The following is a 20,056-nucleotide window of genomic DNA, read 5'->3' as shown; positions in this document are numbered from 1 at the left end:
TCACAATCTTTCGGAGTCTGAATGTGTTAGAACTGTTTGCTGTTGTTTTTGTGCAGCGCAAAAGAAGTTGGATCAAGAAATAAAAGAGCGGGAAGAGAAGTACTCCGATCTCGACTCAAAATTCACCCGGCTTCACAAACGAGCTAAGCAGCGGATTCAAGATGTTCAAAAGGTAAATTATCTCGATTATTTCTATCGAACTTTTTCTTATTGTTTTAACTGCCGTTTGAATTAAGCTATGTTGGTTCGATATTGTCTTCTTTTTTTTTCCTCAGGAAAAAGATGATCTCGAGGCTCGATTTCGTGAAGTAAATGAAGCGGCTGAGCGTGCATTGTCTCAGCAGACGGCATTGCAGCAAGAGCTGGACAGAACCAGGCAACAAGCGAATGACGCGCTGAAAGCAATTGATGCAGAGAGGCAACAACTGAGAAGTGCAAACAACAAGTAAATCTCCGGTTAACTTCCAACCGTGACCAATATGTGTATATCTAAAGAAAATCGTAACTGTTCCTTTTTTTAATTTTTTTTTTTCACCTTAACTGTGATTATGCTGCCGACATTCAGACTACGAGACAACCTTGAGGAATTGCGGAACCAGTTGCAACCAAAGGAAATTGCTATTGAGACATTGCAACAAACAGTTTCAGATAAGGAGCAGGTATGATTGTTTGTGCTTATCCTTTGGGATGTTCAGTTTCTGACTGCAAAACTATTCGGTTGATGGATCAAGAAGTCCATTATCCTCTTGTTTTTGTTTTCCGTCTGTGGATGTTTGCGTATGTGCTTGGGCCTTAGGGTAACGTCCATGTGAAACCGAAAAGAATATATACATTATTGCTATCTTGCATTTGTCTCAGATGTTGGAAGACATGAGAGGGATGCTGCAGGCTGCTGAAGAAAAAAGGCAAGCTTCATTAGCTGAACTCTCTGCTAAACATCAAAAGGTGTATTTGCATTTGTATGCCTAATTAGCAGTCCTCTTTGTTTATAATTGTAGTCCCTGCCATTACATTCACCCATAAATTGTGTTTTAATACCCTTTGTCTCTGTGTCTTTCAGAATTTGGAGAGTTACGAAGCCCAGCTTGCTGAAGCTTCGTCTGATAGAAATAAAGCAACTGAAACCATTTCTTCACTGCAGGTGAGAGCTTTAATCATAATGTTCACTCCATCTTTGACAACTTATGTAGAATATAGATAGGGCTGAAATTTCTTTTTGAAAACTATTTCTTGTTCATAAGTCTTCTAGGAACAGTGTAGCATGCTGAAACTTAGATTGTGTCTAGAAAAAAACCACAAACACGTTAAATCAAGCTCGAACACTCCTTTCAATTGCAGTTTATTATTATTATCTTTATAATCGAATGTTATAAAACCCCACTTGATATACAAGGAGCTGGAAAGTTGGCTTCAGAAACAATAAAGTAGAAGTGGATTACTGGCTTCTTTATCCTTTATCTTTGCATCAATATGGGATAATAGTTTGACACCATTATATAGTTTGACTGAATGTTTCTGTAATTGTAAAGGGATCAGACTAATTAGAGAATGTAATTCTCCAGATGCTAGTTGCTGAGAAAGAATCTAAGATTGCAGAAATGGAAGCAGCATCCACGGGTGAGGCAGCAAGGCTTAGAGCCACGTTGGAAACCGTTAAAGGAGAGCTTGCTCACCTGAAACATGAACATGTACAACTCTGACTTAGGATAAGTAAAAACTTATGCAAATGGATTATTGCATTATGGCTGCCAGGATAAGAATTTTGTTTCTTTTTTTGTGAAAAGTAATATTGTATTGGCAGACCATGATGTATTCCTTATTTACTATCAGCCTTGCCTTCGGTTACTTTATAGCTTCTGGCTTTTGGGATATGCTGCTTCTAATTTTTTATATCCTAAATTTTTTATTATTATTTCAGGAGAAAGAAAAGGAGAGCTGGGAAGCTGCCACCCGAGCTCTGAAAACAAAGCTAGAAATTTCTGAGAGCAACCGGATATGTGCTGATATTGAAGTAGCCAAAATGAGAAGTATATCTCTATTCCTTGCTGAATTTCATCTGTTTAGTTAAGATATCTGTGTATGTATATCAGTGTCACATACTTTTCTTATTGGGCAGGCCAGCTGGAGTCAGAGGTGTCTGCACAAACACAAAAGCTTGATGCGAGGGATGCTGAACTTGCAGCCCTCAAGGAAGAGGTTTGAATTTACTCTTTTGGAATCTGCCTCTCTTCCATTAACATTTGATGACTGTCGAAGTGTGCAGAGAGTATATGTTTTTATCCTTTCCCATCTCCCTTTATTTTCAATGGGGTTAAACTTAGTGAATATTTTGATGGTAATAATAACAGTTTTAGTACATAACACTTATTTACAGAAGCAGGATAACCATTGTTTGTTTGGGGCACATTTAGTTTAGAGCTAACAGCAGTTACTTAAATGCTCATGCATTCTTGGAATCTTCCATTCCGACATGGATATAGTTTGCAACCCTGGTTCAGGGGCTATGTTGTTGCGTAACTTTACTGCAAATTTTGCTGTAATATGTTGTTGAAAATGAAGTTGCTTACATTTAAATATCTCTTGATCTGTCTTCTGTCCTCATATGTTTGACCTATTATTTCCTTCAGATCAACCGCCTTGAACGTGAGTTTTCTTCTTACAAAAGCCGTGCTCATGCACTTCTCCAAAAGAAAGATGCAGAGTTAGCTGGAGCTAAAGACTCAGAACAAGTCAAAGCTCTTGAAGAAGCACTGAAAGTGTGTGCCTGCAATTAATCTTTATTTTTGTAGCATGAAGAAAAATCGTGATCTGACACACTCAACTGAGAATTATTATTAATTACACACACACACACACACACACACATATTAATATATATTTTGTGTTCTGTAGGATGCTGAAAAAGAAGTATCATTTGTGAGTGCTGAAAGGAATAAGGCCCTTCAAGATCTTAAGGAGGCTTTAAAGAATCATGATAAAGAAATAGCAGAAAGGTAAAGTTATAATCTGCTACAGTGAGCTTGCCAAATTTGGGATTGTTTTCAAAATTTCCTAATAAGACCAATGCAAAAGGCAATATAATTATAAGGTAAGTAAATAAAGCACCGTGTGCTTAACCAGGAGTACATACTACTGCTCTGACGAGATCAATTTCGACATTGCGGTGTTTTTAACTTGTACTCAAATTTTCACCATTTTCATGACCAGAATTCTTTTAATCATGGTGGCTGTTCCTCCTCAATGTAGTTTGAACCCTGAACCTTGTTTGTTGCTTTAAAGCCTTCCACTTTTCATGGAGCATCGTTTGATTCGCAGAGAGTTAGGTAATAAACTTCTGTGAAGTTTTAAGCAGTGATCTTGATCTTTCAGTTCCTTACTTGTTACAGAGATGCTGCTCTTTACAATGCCATGCAGCAGATCAAGAGCTTAGAATCAAAGCTTGAATCTACTAATGCCCATTACCGATCAGCGAAAGAAGCATGGGAAGCGAACCTTAATAGTTTGGAAGAAACTTGGCGGGGTAATATCTCCATGCTAATCTACTTACATATATTTTTTTCTCTTTTATTTCCCTTTCTATGCTTATCCTATTCCTTGGTCTAGGAAATACTTATTGTCCAAAGTTTGAGAGCAGTTATTCATGGAATAATCATTTTTTCAGTAAGATGTGACACGCTGAGAGCTCAAAATGAATCATATTCTGGAGATGATATAAAAAAAGAATTGGAAGAGCTCAAATTACGGTATAAAAAGCTGAAGGTAAGTTGGGATAATCTTTCATATTTTTGTCCTGATACATTGTGAGTATTTTTTTTCTCTTAATTGTGTTCACCATTTGTAGGAGGAGCACAGTTCGTTTCGTGATCTTGCTGATAGAATGATTGAGGAGAAGGACAATGAAATTTCTAGACTTGTGGATGATAATAAGAATCTTCATCAATCATTGGAGTCAAGACCACGGGTAGGTTCTTTTTCTCGACTATCATCCAAACTTTATCTTTACACTTTACTGTTCTGATGGTGATTTTTCCAATATGACCTCAGGCTGATCGCAATGATAACTATAACACAGGTAGATGGATCCTGAGTACAATTTCTTATTATCTGTTCCAATTAGATAAAGAGTTTCTGTATAACTGGAATTATGGCAGTTTTGACCTTCTGGGGTTAGTGGAGTTCTAACGTAACAATTTCTTTTTTGACATTGGTGTACACAGGCATGAATAAACAGGACGCAGCTAGTATAAGCACTGCTGCTGCAGAACAGCAAATTCTGGTAATTATATGGTTTCTGATTTCTTTTACCACGAAAAAATATTGGGACATTCTTAGGGAGAACTTGGGTTTTTCATTGAACCTTGTTAGCATGGCTTGCCATGCGAGCGATTTGTATTTGTTCTCCAAACTAAGACAAGTGGGTTCGATCAAATTAGAGTGTCCATGTGATTCATTTTTTGTTGTGATGAACTTGATGGTATATGAGTTATTACTATTGAAGACTTGTAAACTGTTTTTCTCCTTTTTCATGCTGTGCATCCAAATAATCATGTGCTGGCATAATATGAATTTCAGATTTTGGCAAGGCAACAAGCCCAAAGAGAGGAAGAGTTAGCACAGTCCCAACGGCACATTTTAGCGCTTCAAGTGTGTAATCCCCCGTCTTGATTGCCACTTCACTATAGTGTAGTTCTGATATATGTTTATTGTTTCAACTCAGGAGGAAATTGAGGAGCTGGAGCGTGAGAATCGTCTGCACAGCCAACAGGTTGCAGATTTTTGGCCCTACTCTTTTGGCTTGGTTGATTTCAAGTTGTTTGGGAATTGTTTTTGTAATTTTGGTAAATTTATAGAATGCGGGCAGTCAGTAAATTTATCATGAATTTAGCATATCCAAAAGGAAAATGCTGGTGTCACCGAACATATTTGTTTGCTTTTCTTAATATATATTGATCTGATGAATGCCATGCATATATGTAGGAATCCATGTTGAAGGCTGAGCTTCGGAACATGGAAAGATCGCAGAAGAGGGAAGGAGTAGATATGACCTACCTGAAAAATGTAATCTTAAAGCTTCTTGAAACAGGTATTTTTATGAAAGGCTTCTATAACAACCGAAGTCCATATTTTTTGCTATGTAATTTTGTTTTTGCTACATTCAAACAATCATTTAATGAGACGTGAACGTACAAGTGGCGTTGGATAGTCTGAATGTTTTTATTATTCAAATAGGTGAAGTAGAGGCTCTATTACCTGTAGTTGCCATGCTTCTTCAATTTAGTCCGGACGAGGTAAAATTCTGATCTCCCAGTTGATGCCGTATGGTTACTTGTTTATGGCATTGTTAGGGTTCCTGTGTCAGTTTACTAGATTATCAATTGCATTGTAATTTTATCCATTTTACATACTAATGCAGTTGCAGAAGTGTCAGCAAGCATACCGCACATCGGCAGACGTTCCTCCTAGCCCTGCTAGTGATACTTCAGGATCCGGTGTCTCTCTTTTCTCAAGATTCTCATTTTCATAACCGTAGACATGAAGATTGTAGAGAATTCTTTGCACGGAAACTAGCTGCGACAGCTAAACAACTGCTTGCCTCCAGATTCAGAGGCGGTGCAGGTGCGGCCGTAGTATATCTTGTATTCTTTTATAACAGCAAACGTAAAATGTAAAGTACGACAGAACCATATACACTGTGAAAAGATAGCGAGAGAGAGAGTGAACAGTTTCTGGCCGTGCCGGGTTATTCCATCCGGAAGGAAGCCCCCCTTCCCCATTGATTTATTGTAGATTGTAACAGAAGCAAAGGCATGATTTTGGAGATTATATCGGAAATTTGGACGTGCGGTTTTTCGCGACATCTGATATTACGAGTGATCTTTGCTAGTGAGATAGTAGTGTCATTAGTCAGCTCAGCTCGTTGTTTCTTTTTCCTCTGTTCGCACTCTTGTACACAGCAATTGCATGTCATTGATTTTTAAGCAGCCAAGTGATAATTTCTTTGTTTTTGTTTCCATGGTTGTGAATCAATTTGTGAGTTGTGACCATCCATTTCACCATCTGGTGGTTCGGGGCAGGTAGGCGAGGGTGGGACTTGTCAATATATATGCAGTCTCTATCCGTGATACTGTGCAAAGGTAAACGCTCTTAAACAATTGACAATTGAGCTAGAAGAGCATCCAGGACATTAAGATCAGCATCAGATCACTCTGGCCGACTTTCGTCCGTGCTCGACGGGTGGTTCATGCATCATTTTTCCCACTGGAAGAATATCCGATATCCGATAGGACATTAACATCTATGCCTTTCGGAGTAACTTGCCCAAAGATTTTTGCAATTTTCCAGTGTTAGATTTTTATTTATTTTTCCTTCAAATAGCAAAAATAAAAAGTCAACAATGTAACTAGGATTAAAAGCTACGTGAGAACAAGAAAAAACCAAAGAATGGTTACAAAGGGAAAGACTACCGACCACTCTTGAAAAGTAGGTCCGACTCCATAAACATATAAGTTAGCTAGGGTAATGTGTCTACTTCTAAATTCGGAATTTGGATAGTCTCCAACTTTTATTGTTCATAGCCTAAAAACCAGGAAATCTAGGCCCTTGTTCTGTGTGAAAGATAGATCGAAGCTTTTTGTTTGTGTGAGGTTAGCCAGCAAAATAAATTAATAGAGACATTCCAATCAATTTGAGTGGTCCGAATTATCTAGCTCTTAGGCTCTAGACGGTGAGATACAAAAAAGATGTCCCCATTCGAACTCATCTCTTTGTAACTAGTATTAGATTAATTTAAAACGCCGCTCCAAAAGTAAAAACAATTGACAAACTTCACTCACTGAAGAATTGTATTATTCATTACTCTCAGCTTATGACAACAAAAATTAAACATGAGAAATTGGTCTAAATCCCCAAAACTTGCAGCACATTGACTTGGTCCCAGACGACAACGATTTCATAAACATCAAACAACAAACACTTGGGAAAAACAAAAATGTAGTAGAAATTAATGTTTCAAAACAAAATCAATGTTTTAAGCATGCTTTGCCTGGAACTCCTTCATGAAGGCAACCAACTTCTCCACCCCAGCCAATGGCATTGCATTGTAAATCGAAGCTCTCATCCCTCCCACCGACCTATGCCCCTTCAGCTGCACCATCTTCTCCTTGGCCGCCTCCTTCACGAACTCCGCCTCCAACTCCGCCTTCTCCAGCGTAAACGGCACGTTCATCAGCGACCTCACCGACTTCTCCACCGGGCACCGGTAAAACCCCTTGCTCTCATCGATGGCATTGTACAGAGTGTCAGCCTTCCTCTTGTTCTTCTTCTCAATCTCCACCAACCCGCCCTGCTCCAACAAATCCTCGAACACCAATCCGCACATGTAAATGCCGTAGCACGGCGGCGTGTTGTACAACGACTTGTTCTCGTCGTGAATCTTGTAGTCCAGCATCACCGGCGTCACCGGCTGAGCATTTCCGATCAGATCCTTCCTGATGATCACAATGGTGACCCCAGATGGGCCCACATTCTTCTGTGCCCCGGCGTAGATGATCCCGAATTTGGAAACGTCCACCGGCTTGGAGCAGAAATTGGAGGACATGTCGGCGATCAGGAGGCCGTTTTTCGGATTCGGGTACGTTTTGAACTCGACGCCGTGGATTGTTTCGTTGGCGCATATATGCAAATACTTGGCGTTCTCGCTCTGCTCCAATTCTTCCAAAGCTGGAATCTTTGTGTACTTTTCGGATTTCCCAGACCAGATCACTTTCGGCTTCGAATACTTCTGCGCCTCCTTGAATGCCTTGTCGCCCCACGACCCGGTTACCAAATAATCGACTTGGTCGTCGGGTTTGCAGAGGTTGAGAGGGATGGCGGCGAACTGGGTGGTGGCGCCACCTTGGAGGAAGAGGACGGAGTACTCGTCCGGGATGTTGAGGAGGGTCCGGAGGTCAGACTCGGCCTTCTGGATTATGGAGAGGAACTCTTTGCCTCGGTGGCTCATTTCCATGACGCTCATCCCAGATCCGCGCCAGATGTAGAGCTCCGATTGAGCCTTGCGGAGAACGTGTTCGGGGAGAATGGCGGGTCCAGCGGCGAAGTTGAAGACCCGATCTTGAGATTCGGACTGGACCGGCGAGCGATCTTTGATGTGGGTGGCGGTGGCTGAGCATTTGACGGAGATGAGTTTGGCGGGGTTTAGGGGGGTGGTGGTGGTGAGGCGGGTGGAGGTCATGGGGATGGTGGCGAAGGTCGTTTTGGAGCTTCTGAGGAAATTGGTGTTTGGGTTTTGGAGGAGGAGCGAGTGAGGTGTGGTTGCCATTGCCATGGTGTCGGTGTTGCTGCTTCAGACCACGCTAAGAGAGAGAGGAGGGTGGTGGTGGTGGCAAAGATCTTAATCTTGCTGGGGGTATTTATACAAGGCTTAGTTCTAGGTCCTTTCAAATTTAACAATGCGTTGTGCCGTTGGTCTTTTTTACTCGTATCTTCGTTTGTTTTTTCGTTAAATTGAAAAAACAAACAAAGTAGTGAAAATGATCAATGTCTAAGTTTTTAAATTTAAAAATTAAAGAAATTAATACGAGAGTTAAAGGATTAAAGTTAAATAAAAGTACAGTTCAAAGGACCAATCCTGCAACTAAGCATTTATATAATTTAACTATTAGGGGAAGTTTGTAAAATTGAATATTCGAAACAGAGAGGTGATACTCCCAAATCAGTATGGTTGGTGAAGGAAAAGAAATTGTGGTTGGTGAAGGAAATGTTGAGCAGAATGACGTCGTTTAAGTGAAGCGACGTGGCTTGCAAGTACTGGACTTGTACTCAAATTCTGAATAGTATAAGTTGCGGCGGCTCATAAGTCAAGGTAGGTTAGTTTTTGGAAGACACAAGCACTTTGCAAAGGATAGTGAGCATGTAGAAATGTTTGGATATTCTAACCCTTTACAAGGACAAATTGGTATTTTGATATTATATAAAAACGGAAATGTAAGGTGGGATAAAATTTCTAATATTTTAACCCTTTACAATAGCGGTCCAAAATAGTTACTATCCATTTTTTTTGTCTTCTACATTTTTACCGGCACGAAATTCATGATAACTTTCAAAAAGCATTAGTAAATTGCTCTCTATAGAAGATGTTATTACCAACAACTATCGAAAAAAGTTCAAACATAAACCATGAGCAACAACAATTGAGAAAATGAAATCCATTTGTGTCATCAATTTATTTGAAGTTCAAAGTAAAAATTTGAAATGAAAAATGGAGCATGTTCAATTAGAACACACTAATCTGCTTTCTCAAGCAAACAACTTGAGGCTGCTGCAAATCCTAGAAATCTAGGGTAACCCAACTTTCCTAGGTGTGCAACCACAGTTGCTGAATTATTAAGTGCATTAATCTTCTTCTTCTTCCCAAATTACCCAATTAACAAAGTCATCATATGTAATGTTTGTTAGTGAGAGTATGGCCTGCTATAGTTGTTGATTCTGCACCAGATACTTTGCTGGTTCTGAATTTGCAATGTAGCCAAACTTGGACGTACTGTACTTCCTGTGCACCCCTGTCAGCCTCCCCGTCGACGCCTTCTGGTGGAATCCCACCATCAAACTTGAGCATTCTCTGTTACCATCAAATTAGTGAGTTAATTAGTAAATTCTTCGACTGATTAAGATTTAGTTATTGTTTTATATGGGAGAAACTAATAAGTAAAAGTACACACAAGAGCTGTTCTTCTGAGTAGTTTGTGTGCCACTCGCAGGTGCTGCTCCATTGCTTGAACCCGAGAAGAGTGCATTGAGCAGCGTAGACTGCAGCAGCAGCTAACAGGGATGGTGGAAACTTAAGCATTTGGTACTCCACGAGAGAGAGCTCGATTAAGAAGAACGATAGGAGTTCAATCTGTTTTGATGACATTAAAGAAAAAGGAATCAGAATCTCGCTGGCGTGAGAAAAATGTTTTGATCTTCGATGAATCACTACTGACCTTCTTGTCGGATTGAGCAGCCTTGAGGAATCTATTCATGAAGACATACGGCGTTGGAACTGACATGTTAAACTGCAATGTGTTGAGCATCAGGTTCTCCTGCAGCAGAAAGGATTAGAACTACTACTACAACTTCAACAAGTAACTATTTCCAAAGTGTGCAAAACAGTTAAGCATAATCGCCCTCGCCCGAGAAAGAACAATGAATTACCATTTCCAGGACATCATTCCTTGTGTAAGCTTTATCTGATATAAGAATCAAATCCCCGACGATAGGAACAGAAACCTCCTCATATTTGCATGCTAAAAGCATGGCAACCAGACCAACCAACTGAAGTTTCTTTCTTACAACCGTATGCTGGGATAAAAATCTGTCTATAAGGTTCACAGTAAGAAACAATGTCTCCTTCAGTAGCTCAAACTTGTCGTGCACCTGTTGATTCGAATAAACAGATCAGTCATTTGTAATTGTAAAAGAGGTTGATTGAAACGAACTGCACTGATGATTAATCAAGAGAAAGCATTTGCCATTTTCGGAAAATTGATCGATTTAGGAAAGAAAAGTATACCTCAATAAGCCAGTCAATTAGTATAGCCCTCATCTTCTCATTGATGTCACATTGTTGCTCCAAATAGTTAGGTGGGGCACAGCTAAAACCCTGCAAATATGAATGTTGGTTAAGTTAGTCACACTTCGGTTGAAATGGATGTTTTCCCACTTTTGTTTTTCGTCGAAAAAGGAAAACTTCAGGTTTTTGCTAAATAGGAAGCAAATCAAATTCTCTGTGACAAAAATATACAAACATTTTACAGAAAATGTTCTGATGTCGATTAAAATGCAAATGCCAAACAATTTGTTAGACGAAAATTTAAGACCTGACATAAATGCTTTCCATTTGCAGATATTGGTATTCTGTAATGGCCATGGAAAGAGATCCACAACAGATTTACTTGTCATTCGAGAATCGAGATATGCGACTCTAAATGTGACAGGTAATTTACTAAATCAGTACAGGCACGTAGCAAGTTCTTCGCGGCGCGCAAAGAACTTCTTCAGCGCGCTTTCGCGCGAATCAATCAGGTCATATATCTCGTGACATTTGAATAATTTCATATCTATGATCATTTGACAATGAATTTGCTATATCTAATTGTTCAGTAACAAAACAGTGAGCAATTTTCACCTCCATTCTCCTATAGTAAGCATAGAGATCCTCAACATAGTCTACAACTGCAAGCGGATTCTTCAAATCGCCACCGTCAATATCCACAAGAGGCTCTTCCACAATGTCCTCCATTTCAACCTCTTTCTAAAAGATCAAATTTTTATGTGAAATCAGAAAATTGGGGTTTTCCAACAAAACACAATCCAAAAACTTGACATGTTTTACAAAGAGATATACCGTATCATTTGCTTCTTCCAGCGTTGATTCTTCTTGCTCTAAGAACATGGGCTCCGCGTCCTCCGTCATTGCTTCTGCTTGGCCTTCAGGGGACTTGAATTCTTCGTCTACGAATATACTAATGCAATCTCCAAAACCAGCTGAGTTGGTGGTTTCATCTGCTTTGTTTGGCACCTTGGGGATCTTGACTTCCTGATGATATACATCGCTCCAACCCCATCAATCAAATAAGGTAAAACAGATAAGAAAAGTTAAAAATCAATCTGGATGCGGATAGCGGTACCTCGAAACAAGATGGCTGATTGCTAATTTGTGCAGCAAACTTCCTGTAAAAAGCGCAAATCAACATCAAATTTTGGTTAAATACGTCTTAAAAATTTGAGTTTCATGTTGGTTTAAGATCTAAAGATCAAAATTTTGAATTTCATAACCCAACAATTGAAATAAAAAATGAAAAAACAATAGAAGGGTAAAATTCAAACCTGGTGATTGGTCTGTGCGCTGGATCTGCCTGCTTCTTCTCATAAACTTCATGTTTTCTGAGATTAACAAAAAACAAAAAACTAAATAAATAAATAAAATTCAAGAAACCATGCCCGTGAAAGATGAAAAATTCGAAAGGCGAAAAAGTGTTTGAAAATTACTGTGTAAAGGGTCTCTTGTTAACAACACAAGGGTATGCTGGAGCTCCTAACAAGCTCTGATTAATGACTCCTAAAGCCCTCCTGGTCTGCCTAATCTGCTGCTGTCCAAGCTTGCCGGTAACCACCTCTAGTCCTCCTACATTTCGTTCGAAAAGCGAAAAAAAGTCAGAATCTTTTGAAATTTTCATCATCAAAATCTCAAAATCCAGATGCCCAGAATTTAAAAAATCAACCCCATTTCAGTGACTTCATTCACCTTGCATATTTGTGGGTCTGATCAGATTAGAACGGTTCTCATCAGAAATAACCATTTTAAGCTTATGATTTCCTGAAGGAACAATCAAAATCAATCAATCCAAATCAAACCCAAGTGAGCAAAGAGGCTAAGAATTCTGAGTCACCCTAAATTTCTTCTCCCCAAGAGAGCATCTAGAGAGAGAGAGAAAGAGAGAGAAAGAGAGAGAGAGAGAGGACTGAAATCTCTGCAAAATACAGTGAGTAGTAGTAGAAATAAAGACAGAGCTGAGCTACATAATAAAGTGGCAAATCAGTGGGTATTTGTCTCCAGAGAGAGAGAGAGAGAGAGAGAGAGAGAGAGAGAGAGAGGACCCCAAAAAATACCCTTCTGCTTTTTTCAAATACAACGGCTAGTGAAAAGTGACCGTTGGATCATGCGGATTGAGATGACTTTCTATGTAATACCCCTATGTCCTAACAACGGTCACCTTCGCGTGTGGTGTTGGCCTGTGGGATTCAAATTAATCAAATTCTTTTCGCTTTTTTTTTTTTTTTATCAATTATCCAATGATTGGGGGTTGGACTCAAAAATCCTATGCGCTCCTGCCCACCGGATCCTTCTATTGTTTTTTTGGGTAATATTAAATCAAATTAGGATAATGGTTACCTAATTAGATTGGTTATATTTAGAAGATTAATAAATTTTGGATATTTTAGCATCTAACCAAATTTATGTGTGACTTCTTATTTGCTGAGTGGACAGAATATTTTCATGTTTAAATTATAAATTTGTATTTATTCCCAAATTACAATATTTAACATTGCTTAAATGTCTACTAGGCAAAAGTTTCTAATTGCAAAGGTAGCGTGATTGTTTTATGTGATTTGATTATGAAATTTACGATCCTAAACAGCTAATGCGAGTGTTTCTTTTATTAGAACGTTATTTATTTACGTTCTCAATGTACTCTCGTGGCAAAACTGGGGAGAGTGAGAAGAATCGCGGGAAGGTTTGTAGGAGCATGAATAACTCGAGAGACCGCGGGAAATGCTTGTAAAAATGTTAACGGTCATTTTTGCTAGATTAATTTGGAAAATTAACATTATAACGATTTGGCAGACAAAATTACATTTAATGAAGTTTGAACAAGTAACTGCCATAATTGCTAACACGCGAGATCATTGCAAAAGGGCTCTACTATTGTAGCTGAGATGAAACCCAACTGTATTAAAGAGTGTGTCAGCAATGACGTTAGTTTTTCGTGTTTTGCTCAGATGAATGAATGAGCTATAAGAAATTATGATGTGAACATTTTGGTGGCACATTAAATACTTTCCATTAATATGAAATCCAAGACAAAATAGGGGAAATAGGTAACAAGATAACATAATAGTGAAAGCGTTAAAACAAATATTAACCAAACAATTAATAGTGAAATAAGAGATTGAGATTTGAGAGCGTACTGATTTTTTTATTATTCCATGTGGCCCCGCTTACTGTACCGGTGGGCCTACATGCGAAGTAACATAAATTTTGGCAAATTGGAACCGTAGAAATGGAATATTGTCTTTTTAATTTGTGCAATTAAGTTCAAATTTTTTTTCGTTTATAAGTGATAGATTTTGGTTCGAATTTGATAAATGATGAACTAGATTCCAATTTATTCTATTAAACCTTAATGTAACTATGTTGTCGTATTAAAAAAATTCATTTAATTTAAATTAATTTAGTATAGATTTTGTAAATAAAAAAGAAAAAAAATTAATTTGAGGGGCACAACGTGAGTAGTTCAATCACTACGAATAGACGTAACAAACGGATCATGTTTGTTGTGTTCATGTAGTTTCTGTGTCAAACTTGTTATCGTAATGAATCATGTCATGTCAAACCTGTTATAGTGACGGGTTTTAAACTTCAAATCCTAAGCCGAACCATTAAAATTAATCCAACCCGTTATACCCGTTAAGGACAACATATTACTTTAATAAATAATCAAATAAATAAAACTTCATACTAAATTATTAAACATTAACGAGTAGACTTGAATCAACTTGTGATTTAAGGGGTGCTTAATGGGTTGATCCGATAAAACACCCGACCTCTTAATCCCGATCCAAAACTTGTTTTTTCTGTGTTGTTTCGTATTGAGTTAATGTGTCGTGCATAAAATTGCCAAGTCTACTACAAAATAACTACACAAGTCAGAATCCAAAGTTGAACATTTATTTCGAAACCTCAAATGTTACTCAATTTGCAAACATGAGATCCAGCCATTTGAAGTTATATTTCAAAAGCGAAATGAGTTTTACACACAACCCTTCTCTCCTGCAAACACATTCTTTTTTGTCGATTGATCCTCCTTTGATTCATGCAATCGAACCAAAATTAAACAGGGCTGTGCAGAGTAGAAAAAATATTGGCGATACCTAAGGCTTTCCAACATTGTTAAGGGTCACCCATACGCATCCAAAAGACGATCCTTGAACCTCGAAAGAATCATTAAATAAATACAAATTTTGTAGCACAAACTATTTCACACTGGTCCTTAACTAACATGATTTCGTAATGCCTAAGGCTAACCAAAATTGTTAAAACCGATAAATGAAAGGGAAATGAGGACGGGGAAGCAAAATGTTACAATGTGCAAAACCTGGGGGTATATCTGAGGACTTTTCCTCCAGCTCCTTGGACTTTTTATGGATACACCTGCAATGCAGAAAGAAAAGGAAGAATTATTCATGAAAACTGTGAGTGAGAGAGAGGGAGGGAGGGAGGGGAAGGCACAATAAACATACATGTCATTTTTGTTAGTTTACGACAATAGTTTCACTTGAAGAGACTAGATAGTCGACGGAGACTGGATATTGGCTTTTCTGCTACTTGTTTGCGTTTCTGAATCTCCTCAACACCCCTGCTGAAAATACAAGATAGGGAAGGTGGACTGCCTCTCTCCTCATCTGTTTCTTGTCTGAGTTCTGTAACCTTCTCATGGATTACTTTCCGTGTTACAGGATACCCTCTCTGCTCTAACATATTTTCCAGCTTAATAGTCTCCTCCTGACTTGAATTACACTTCTTAGTATTCTTCTTCTCCTTCGTCTGGAACTCATCATTCTCAGAAAGCTCTTGCTTTTTCTCAATCACCTCTTCCGGTAACTGACGTTTTTTCTTCTCTAACATATTTCCCAGAACTGAAATCAACTCCTTCTGTGGTGATTGAGTTGTTTCGACAACCTCTTGATTATTGGTAGCCATATCTGGATCAAAAACTACTTTCACCCTATGTTTCTTGGACAACTCTTGTTTTATTTCGGGGGCATCAGTTGCACGTTTTCTACCTTTAGTGAAATTTTTGTCAATGATATCCTGCTGCAGGTGGTAGTTGTCCTCCTTCCCCTTAACGACTTCCTTTGCTCTCAAAATCCCACTGTCCATAGTTTCTAGAATAACCTTTCCTAAAATAAACCTAATCTCGCGCATATGACCTTTCCCAAGTGAGTAGTAATCAATCTCAAAATTCTTCCTTCCTTGATTGTAATATTCGATGTCGTTGGTCAGGACTTCAACAATTGCAGCAACATGTTTAGCCATATTCTTAGGTAAAAATGCCTGAGAACGAATCACATTTGTTTTAATCGAATTAGGCACATATGAAACAATATATAAGTACTCCAACCAAAGAAAAACTTTATACAAGCACAAAAACAAATATTTTAAAATTAACTGCTAAATGGGATTTGACAGTAACAGCACATAGTAGGCGTGATATGGTAAAACTGTAAAAGGTAACACTTAGTCTATAGTCCAAGGATTTGTGACATACTCCTGTGATACAAAATCAAGGCATGATATGGTAAAACAGTAAAAGGGAACAAAAATTCATATAAAAATCGTGCAATGCGGTTGAATATTAATACCAAATTCCAAAACAATAGCGTTTCATGATGGGATGAGAAAAATGCAGATAAGTGACATGAGAGACACATCAAATTCCAGCTCAGGAATTGAATATCAATTAGACGTACTTACCAACTCAGAGAATGGCAAAACAGGATATCTCGACATTGATTCATCAGGATCTTTTGTTGCAGCTAAAGCGGCAATATAATCTAGCATAAAAGAAGCTAACTTGGAAACTTGTTTTGCAAGTTCTTCCTCTGATTTAAATCCACATGAGCCTGAGATCTCAGGTACATATTTAACTATCGACGCAGCATTGTCTCTGGAAAATTTAACACCTTCTTCCCATTCTTCATGATACAGAACGGAAGCAAAAGTCAACACTACAAGAGCATCTTGTGGATTATTGACTAGCGCCAGGTGAAATGCCAACAGTCCGACCCTGTAATAAAGACAATTAATCAGCAGTGACATCTGCATTACATTTAGAAACCTGAAACCCAACTATTTATAAAAGACTGAATTCCCAATGTGACTAGGTGCAAGGCACAGGGCACAGCTAGCATACGCTCATTGTCATATAAACTGGTTAAAAAAATTTAAACTAGTGCTCAGAACCAAGTTTATAAAAATAAATAAAATGAAATGCCACGATGTGTTGGATATTATAATCTACCAGAAACAATAAACGTTTATCTCACCATAAAGAGCAGTGACCAGGCCGATCACAGCTAACCACTTTATCCATATTCGAGAATAATTTCTGTTCAAAAAGAAAGAAAAATCAAAATCTAACTAAATTGCTGGGTTGGGCATAAATTAACTTGGCTCCACATCAAATGAAAAAGAGTCGAAGACTAGATCCCTACATTTGAGTAATACAAAAACAAATACCACAAGCACACACAAAACTGTCGTGGAAGAAAAATTAGAAAACTCTCAATAGCTCTTGTTCCATAAATTCTAACTGGGAGACGCGATAAAAGTTCTAACATTATTAACAGTTTAACATAATAAAAAATAATTATTTGATTTTTGATTTGACAAAAGAAAACTGAGACCCTTCTAGATCATAATATTGAAGGATCCAACTTAGAAGTATCTCTGTAAATGATTCCTCTTCGAGCTCTTGCAAAGTTACTGAATCAAACCACACTTGATTTGGGATGCAAAAAGATCCTTCTGTAGTTTTCAAATCATTGCTTTTTATAAATCCTTTTTTTTTTCTTGCACAATCTCTCCAGTATTATGGATTTAAGAAATCTCTTTTGGTTAAATATTAAAATTGAAGAAACTTTTTGTAGTGTTTTACTTACCATCAACATCGAGGAACTCTTAGCGCCTTTCAAGTTTTCACTCTGTTGGTCAAAGTATGCTGCCTACAATACCAGTTTGTGTCAGATATACACCTAATGACTATGGATTTATTTGTAATGAAAAAATTATTTGTAATATATGTTTCATTACGATAAAGGATTATTTTATAATATGAAACGAGCACGTACATGAAAGGGAAACAGAATTCTGATCAGATCAAATCTCCACAGCAAACATAGTGACGCCTCAGCAGCTCCATAAGAAAGCATATAGTCCATCTCCATCATTTTTCTGAACTGAATGGACAAAGAATGTCAGTTTGAACAAGTGGTATCGGACATTATCCCTCCCAAAGACAAATGGAAAATAACCGAGCCAGCATGCAATCTTATGCATATAAAGTAGTTTCAGAGGTACCTTACTCAAACTCAAAATGGATGAAGAAAGCTTATGCATTGCAGTCTCAGTTTCTTTTGAAATTGACAAGCTCAGACGAGCAGCAATTCTTAAGCCCCTCAAGATTCTTGCTGTATCAGAGAGTTTGAATATTAACAAGTTATGTTAATCTGATACACTCACTTAGCTGTTGCATCCAAATGGTATCAAAAGTTTGCATAAAAGATGGGAACACCTACCACAATCCTCTTCAAACGACAACTTGGCAGGGGCTAGTGTCCGTAGCTAAGTCCATGCCACCCAAAAAATAATTCATCTTAATAAACTTCAGATGACATATTGTAAAAAAAATAAAAATAAAAAATAAAAAAATAAAAAACTATTTTATAGGAAGGTAAAGATTTCCATAAACAAAGGGAAATTGGGAGTTACCTTTAAGTGCCTTAAGTCCACCATTCCATTGGCATAATCATAGACCTTATTCGTAAAAGGATCAAAGAATAAACTGCTTGCACAATTTCACAAATTGTGTTGTCAAATGAAATTGAATTACACAGGTCAAATGAATAGAGAGAGTATTTATATTGCTAGCATAGCACATGGTATGGTGAAAAATGGAAGATAAGGGTACCTGTTAATAGTGAAGTCCCGATGCATGCTGTTTTTCCAACGGATGAAATCTTTCTTATCACAGCCAGGCGGCCTAAAAGATAAATTATCTTTCTGTTTCTCTTTCTTTTTTCCTGCATCTCTTGCCACTGTTTCAAAACTTGATACCTGTTACAGGAGTCAAAGGAAGAACAAAGGAACATCAAGATAGGATACTAAAGGCAAGTTGAAACAGCTGCATACTATTTGAATAAGAAAATGATATCTCGAACAATAAAAATAGTCACGCAAGAAGATACTGTAACTAAAAGGTTCACCAACCAACCTCAATGACTGTGCCTTTAACATGCACCCTGCATATAGGAAACCGTTGCCCAACAACATCTGCACGATGAAATTTCTTCTTGATCTGTAATAGGTTAAACAACCAAAGGAGTCTGAATTTCCCCACCTAGCAACGTATCACAATCTACAGGAGTTGAGAAGAACACTTTAAAATAAAGCGTTACGAACCTCTTTAAGATTAGCTGTAGTGATCACATCGAAGTCTTTAGGTATCCTTTTAAGGATTAAGTCTCTAACACATCCACCCACTAAGTAGGCCTCAAACCCTGCATACATTAAAAGATAAGCAAACCATCCAATTCAGCCAAGTCAAAATAAACCCTTTAACTGAATAATTCCGATGGTTATTGGACTTCAGTGAGGCATATAAATGCTTAGCTCTACACAAACACACAACACCACCAACATACGTACATCAACAATGAGAGCGAAAATGGAACATGATGTTACCTTCAGCCTGAAGAAGTTTCAACACAATCCAAGAGGGATGCGAAATCATGGAGGGCTTTATCCCGAGGGCCCTCGCGTCGATCTTTTTCCACTTATACATATCAATGAAACCTACCCAATTCATAAATGAACAAAAGTGCATATTATACACAACGCCAATGGCTAATAGCCATAACAAAAATCAACCTTTCCTTTCGAAGTACACAAATGCAAAGACTTTAATGCATATACCTTGGTCCGGGACCATTTTAGGGTGAACCTGAGATTGCAATCCTCCCTCAGACAATGCGTGGACGAGTCTCTGCGCATTGAGGAAACACCAGTCACCAAATGTTCGACGAAATGCCTCAAAGAAAGTAAAAGGTTAGAGAGGGACCTGTTGCGTGATTAGGGCTCCGAGGCGAGATAGCAAGAACTTGTTGGAGCCTCGCGGAGATATTATTGCCATGGAAGATGAATATCATGGCGCGCTTTCTGGCACCTTTTTTGTGCGTTGCAGCAGCAGCAGCGGCAGCAATTTTTTCGTGCAATTTTCTTTGGCTTTTCTTATAACCCCTAGTGATAAGACCACCTAGCTGTGACCGTGTGTAGTCACGGCCTCATCTTCTTCTGTTGTTTTGAGCGGGTCCCACTTTGAGTTTTATAGATAAAAATGCTTACTTGTCTCTGTTTTGTTTTTTTCTTTTTTCCCTTCAAGCCTACTTGTCACATTAACAAGGACACACAGGAGAAATTTTTTTGGTTGTGCCCGAACATCGGATCGGTACACAAGTT

At 38.2% G+C, this 20,056-nt stretch overlaps 4 protein-coding genes across 6 annotated transcripts in view; 1 reads left to right on the top strand and 3 right to left on the bottom strand.

Moving 5' to 3' along the window:
• The window catches only part of LOC126581925 (protein GRIP-like), a 53,204-nt gene that overhangs the window by 1,535 nt on the left and 31,613 nt on the right, over nt 1–20,056 (top strand). The window contains exons 4-23 of one of the 2 annotated variants that reach the window (XM_050245868.1): nt 57–172; nt 276–445; nt 566–659; nt 859–945; nt 1,061–1,141; nt 1,563–1,688; nt 1,919–2,027; nt 2,117–2,196; nt 2,628–2,756; nt 2,893–2,993; nt 3,387–3,520; nt 3,662–3,759; nt 3,842–3,961; nt 4,045–4,072; nt 4,218–4,276; nt 4,573–4,644; nt 4,718–4,765; nt 4,978–5,083; nt 5,230–5,288; nt 5,414–5,986. In XM_050245868.1, coding sequence (XP_050101825.1) covers nt 57–172; nt 276–445; nt 566–659; nt 859–945; nt 1,061–1,141; nt 1,563–1,688; nt 1,919–2,027; nt 2,117–2,196; nt 2,628–2,756; nt 2,893–2,993; nt 3,387–3,520; nt 3,662–3,759; nt 3,842–3,961; nt 4,045–4,072; nt 4,218–4,276; nt 4,573–4,644; nt 4,718–4,765; nt 4,978–5,083; nt 5,230–5,288; nt 5,414–5,524 — 1,928 coding nt within the window. In that variant the 3' untranslated portion in view covers nt 5,525–5,986. Of the gene's footprint in view, nt 1–56; nt 173–275; nt 446–565; nt 660–858; nt 946–1,060; nt 1,142–1,562; nt 1,689–1,918; nt 2,028–2,116; nt 2,197–2,627; nt 2,757–2,892; nt 2,994–3,386; nt 3,521–3,661; nt 3,760–3,841; nt 3,962–4,044; nt 4,073–4,217; nt 4,277–4,572; nt 4,645–4,717; nt 4,766–4,977; nt 5,086–5,229; nt 5,289–5,413; nt 5,987–20,056 lie in introns of those variants that run through there. The other variant, XM_050245873.1, reaches the window with a different exon arrangement.
• On the bottom strand, nt 6,830–8,466 carry LOC126581989 (phosphoserine aminotransferase 1, chloroplastic-like). The gene has a single exon (XM_050245940.1). It carries the CDS (start codon nt 8,321–8,323, stop codon nt 7,028–7,030), a length of 1,296 nt encoding a protein of 431 aa, XP_050101897.1. The 5' UTR covers nt 8,324–8,466; the 3' UTR covers nt 6,830–7,027.
• LOC126581972 (G2/mitotic-specific cyclin-2-like) lies at nt 9,189–12,590 on the bottom strand. Of its 2 annotated transcripts, none has more exons than XM_050245923.1 (11): nt 12,284–12,590; nt 12,028–12,163; nt 11,866–11,922; nt 11,667–11,709; nt 11,384–11,575; nt 11,165–11,290; nt 10,550–10,639; nt 10,192–10,413; nt 9,981–10,079; nt 9,717–9,895; nt 9,189–9,616 (listed from the first exon to the last, which is right to left on the bottom strand). In XM_050245923.1, exons 1-11 carry the CDS (start codon nt 12,336–12,338, stop codon nt 9,469–9,471), a joined length of 1,347 nt encoding a protein of 448 aa, XP_050101880.1. In that variant the 5' UTR covers nt 12,339–12,590; the 3' UTR covers nt 9,189–9,468. The 2 variants fall into 2 exon arrangements, with proteins under 2 accessions (XP_050101880.1, XP_050101886.1); XM_050245929.1 differs by having other exon boundaries at nt 12,028–12,160; nt 12,284–12,589.
• LOC126581938 (uncharacterized) lies at nt 14,746–19,835 on the bottom strand. The gene is made up of 15 exons (XM_050245886.1): nt 19,659–19,835; nt 19,514–19,583; nt 19,283–19,393; nt 19,001–19,098; nt 18,813–18,896; nt 18,510–18,655; nt 18,311–18,383; nt 18,118–18,163; nt 17,900–18,009; nt 17,671–17,778; nt 17,482–17,544; nt 16,867–16,928; nt 16,295–16,607; nt 15,061–15,874; nt 14,746–14,971 (listed from the first exon to the last, which is right to left on the bottom strand). The coding sequence occupies exons 1-14, from the start codon at nt 19,728–19,730 to the stop codon at nt 15,092–15,094; spliced, it is 2,139 nt and encodes a 712-aa protein (XP_050101843.1). The 5' UTR covers nt 19,731–19,835; the 3' UTR covers nt 14,746–14,971; nt 15,061–15,091.

Source organism: Malus sylvestris, chromosome 2 (assembly GCF_916048215.2).
Source record: "Malus sylvestris chromosome 2, drMalSylv7.2, whole genome shotgun sequence".
Lineage (NCBI taxonomy): Eukaryota > Viridiplantae > Streptophyta > Magnoliopsida > Rosales > Rosaceae > Malus > Malus sylvestris.
This window is presented reverse-complemented; position numbering and strand designations above follow the sequence as displayed.

Coding starts and splice junctions, on each gene's coding strand:
- LOC126581989 (XM_050245940.1), bottom strand. CDS start 8,323: ATGGCAATGGCAACCACACCTCACTCGCTCCTCCTCCAAAACCCAAAC.
- LOC126581972 (XM_050245923.1), bottom strand. CDS start 12,338: ATGGTTATTTCTGATGAGAACCGTTCTAATCTGATCAGACCCACAAAT. Junction 12,164..12,283: donor CAGACCCACAAATATGCAAG/GTGAATGAAGTC, acceptor AACGAAATGTAG/GAGGACTAGAGGTGGTTACC. Junction 11,291..11,383: donor TGGAAGAAGCAAATGATACG/GTATATCTCTTT, acceptor TTGATCTTTTAG/AAAGAGGTTGAAATGGAGGA.
- LOC126581938 (XM_050245886.1), bottom strand. CDS start 19,730: ATGGCAATAATATCTCCGCGAGGCTCCAACAAGTTCTTGCTATCTCGC. Junction 19,584..19,658: donor GAGCCCTAATCACGCAACAG/GTCCCTCTCTAA, acceptor CTCAATGCGCAG/AGACTCGTCCACGCATTGTC. Junction 16,608..16,866: donor CCTGGTCACTGCTCTTTATG/GTGAGATAAACG, acceptor TCTTTATTACAG/GGTCGGACTGTTGGCATTTC.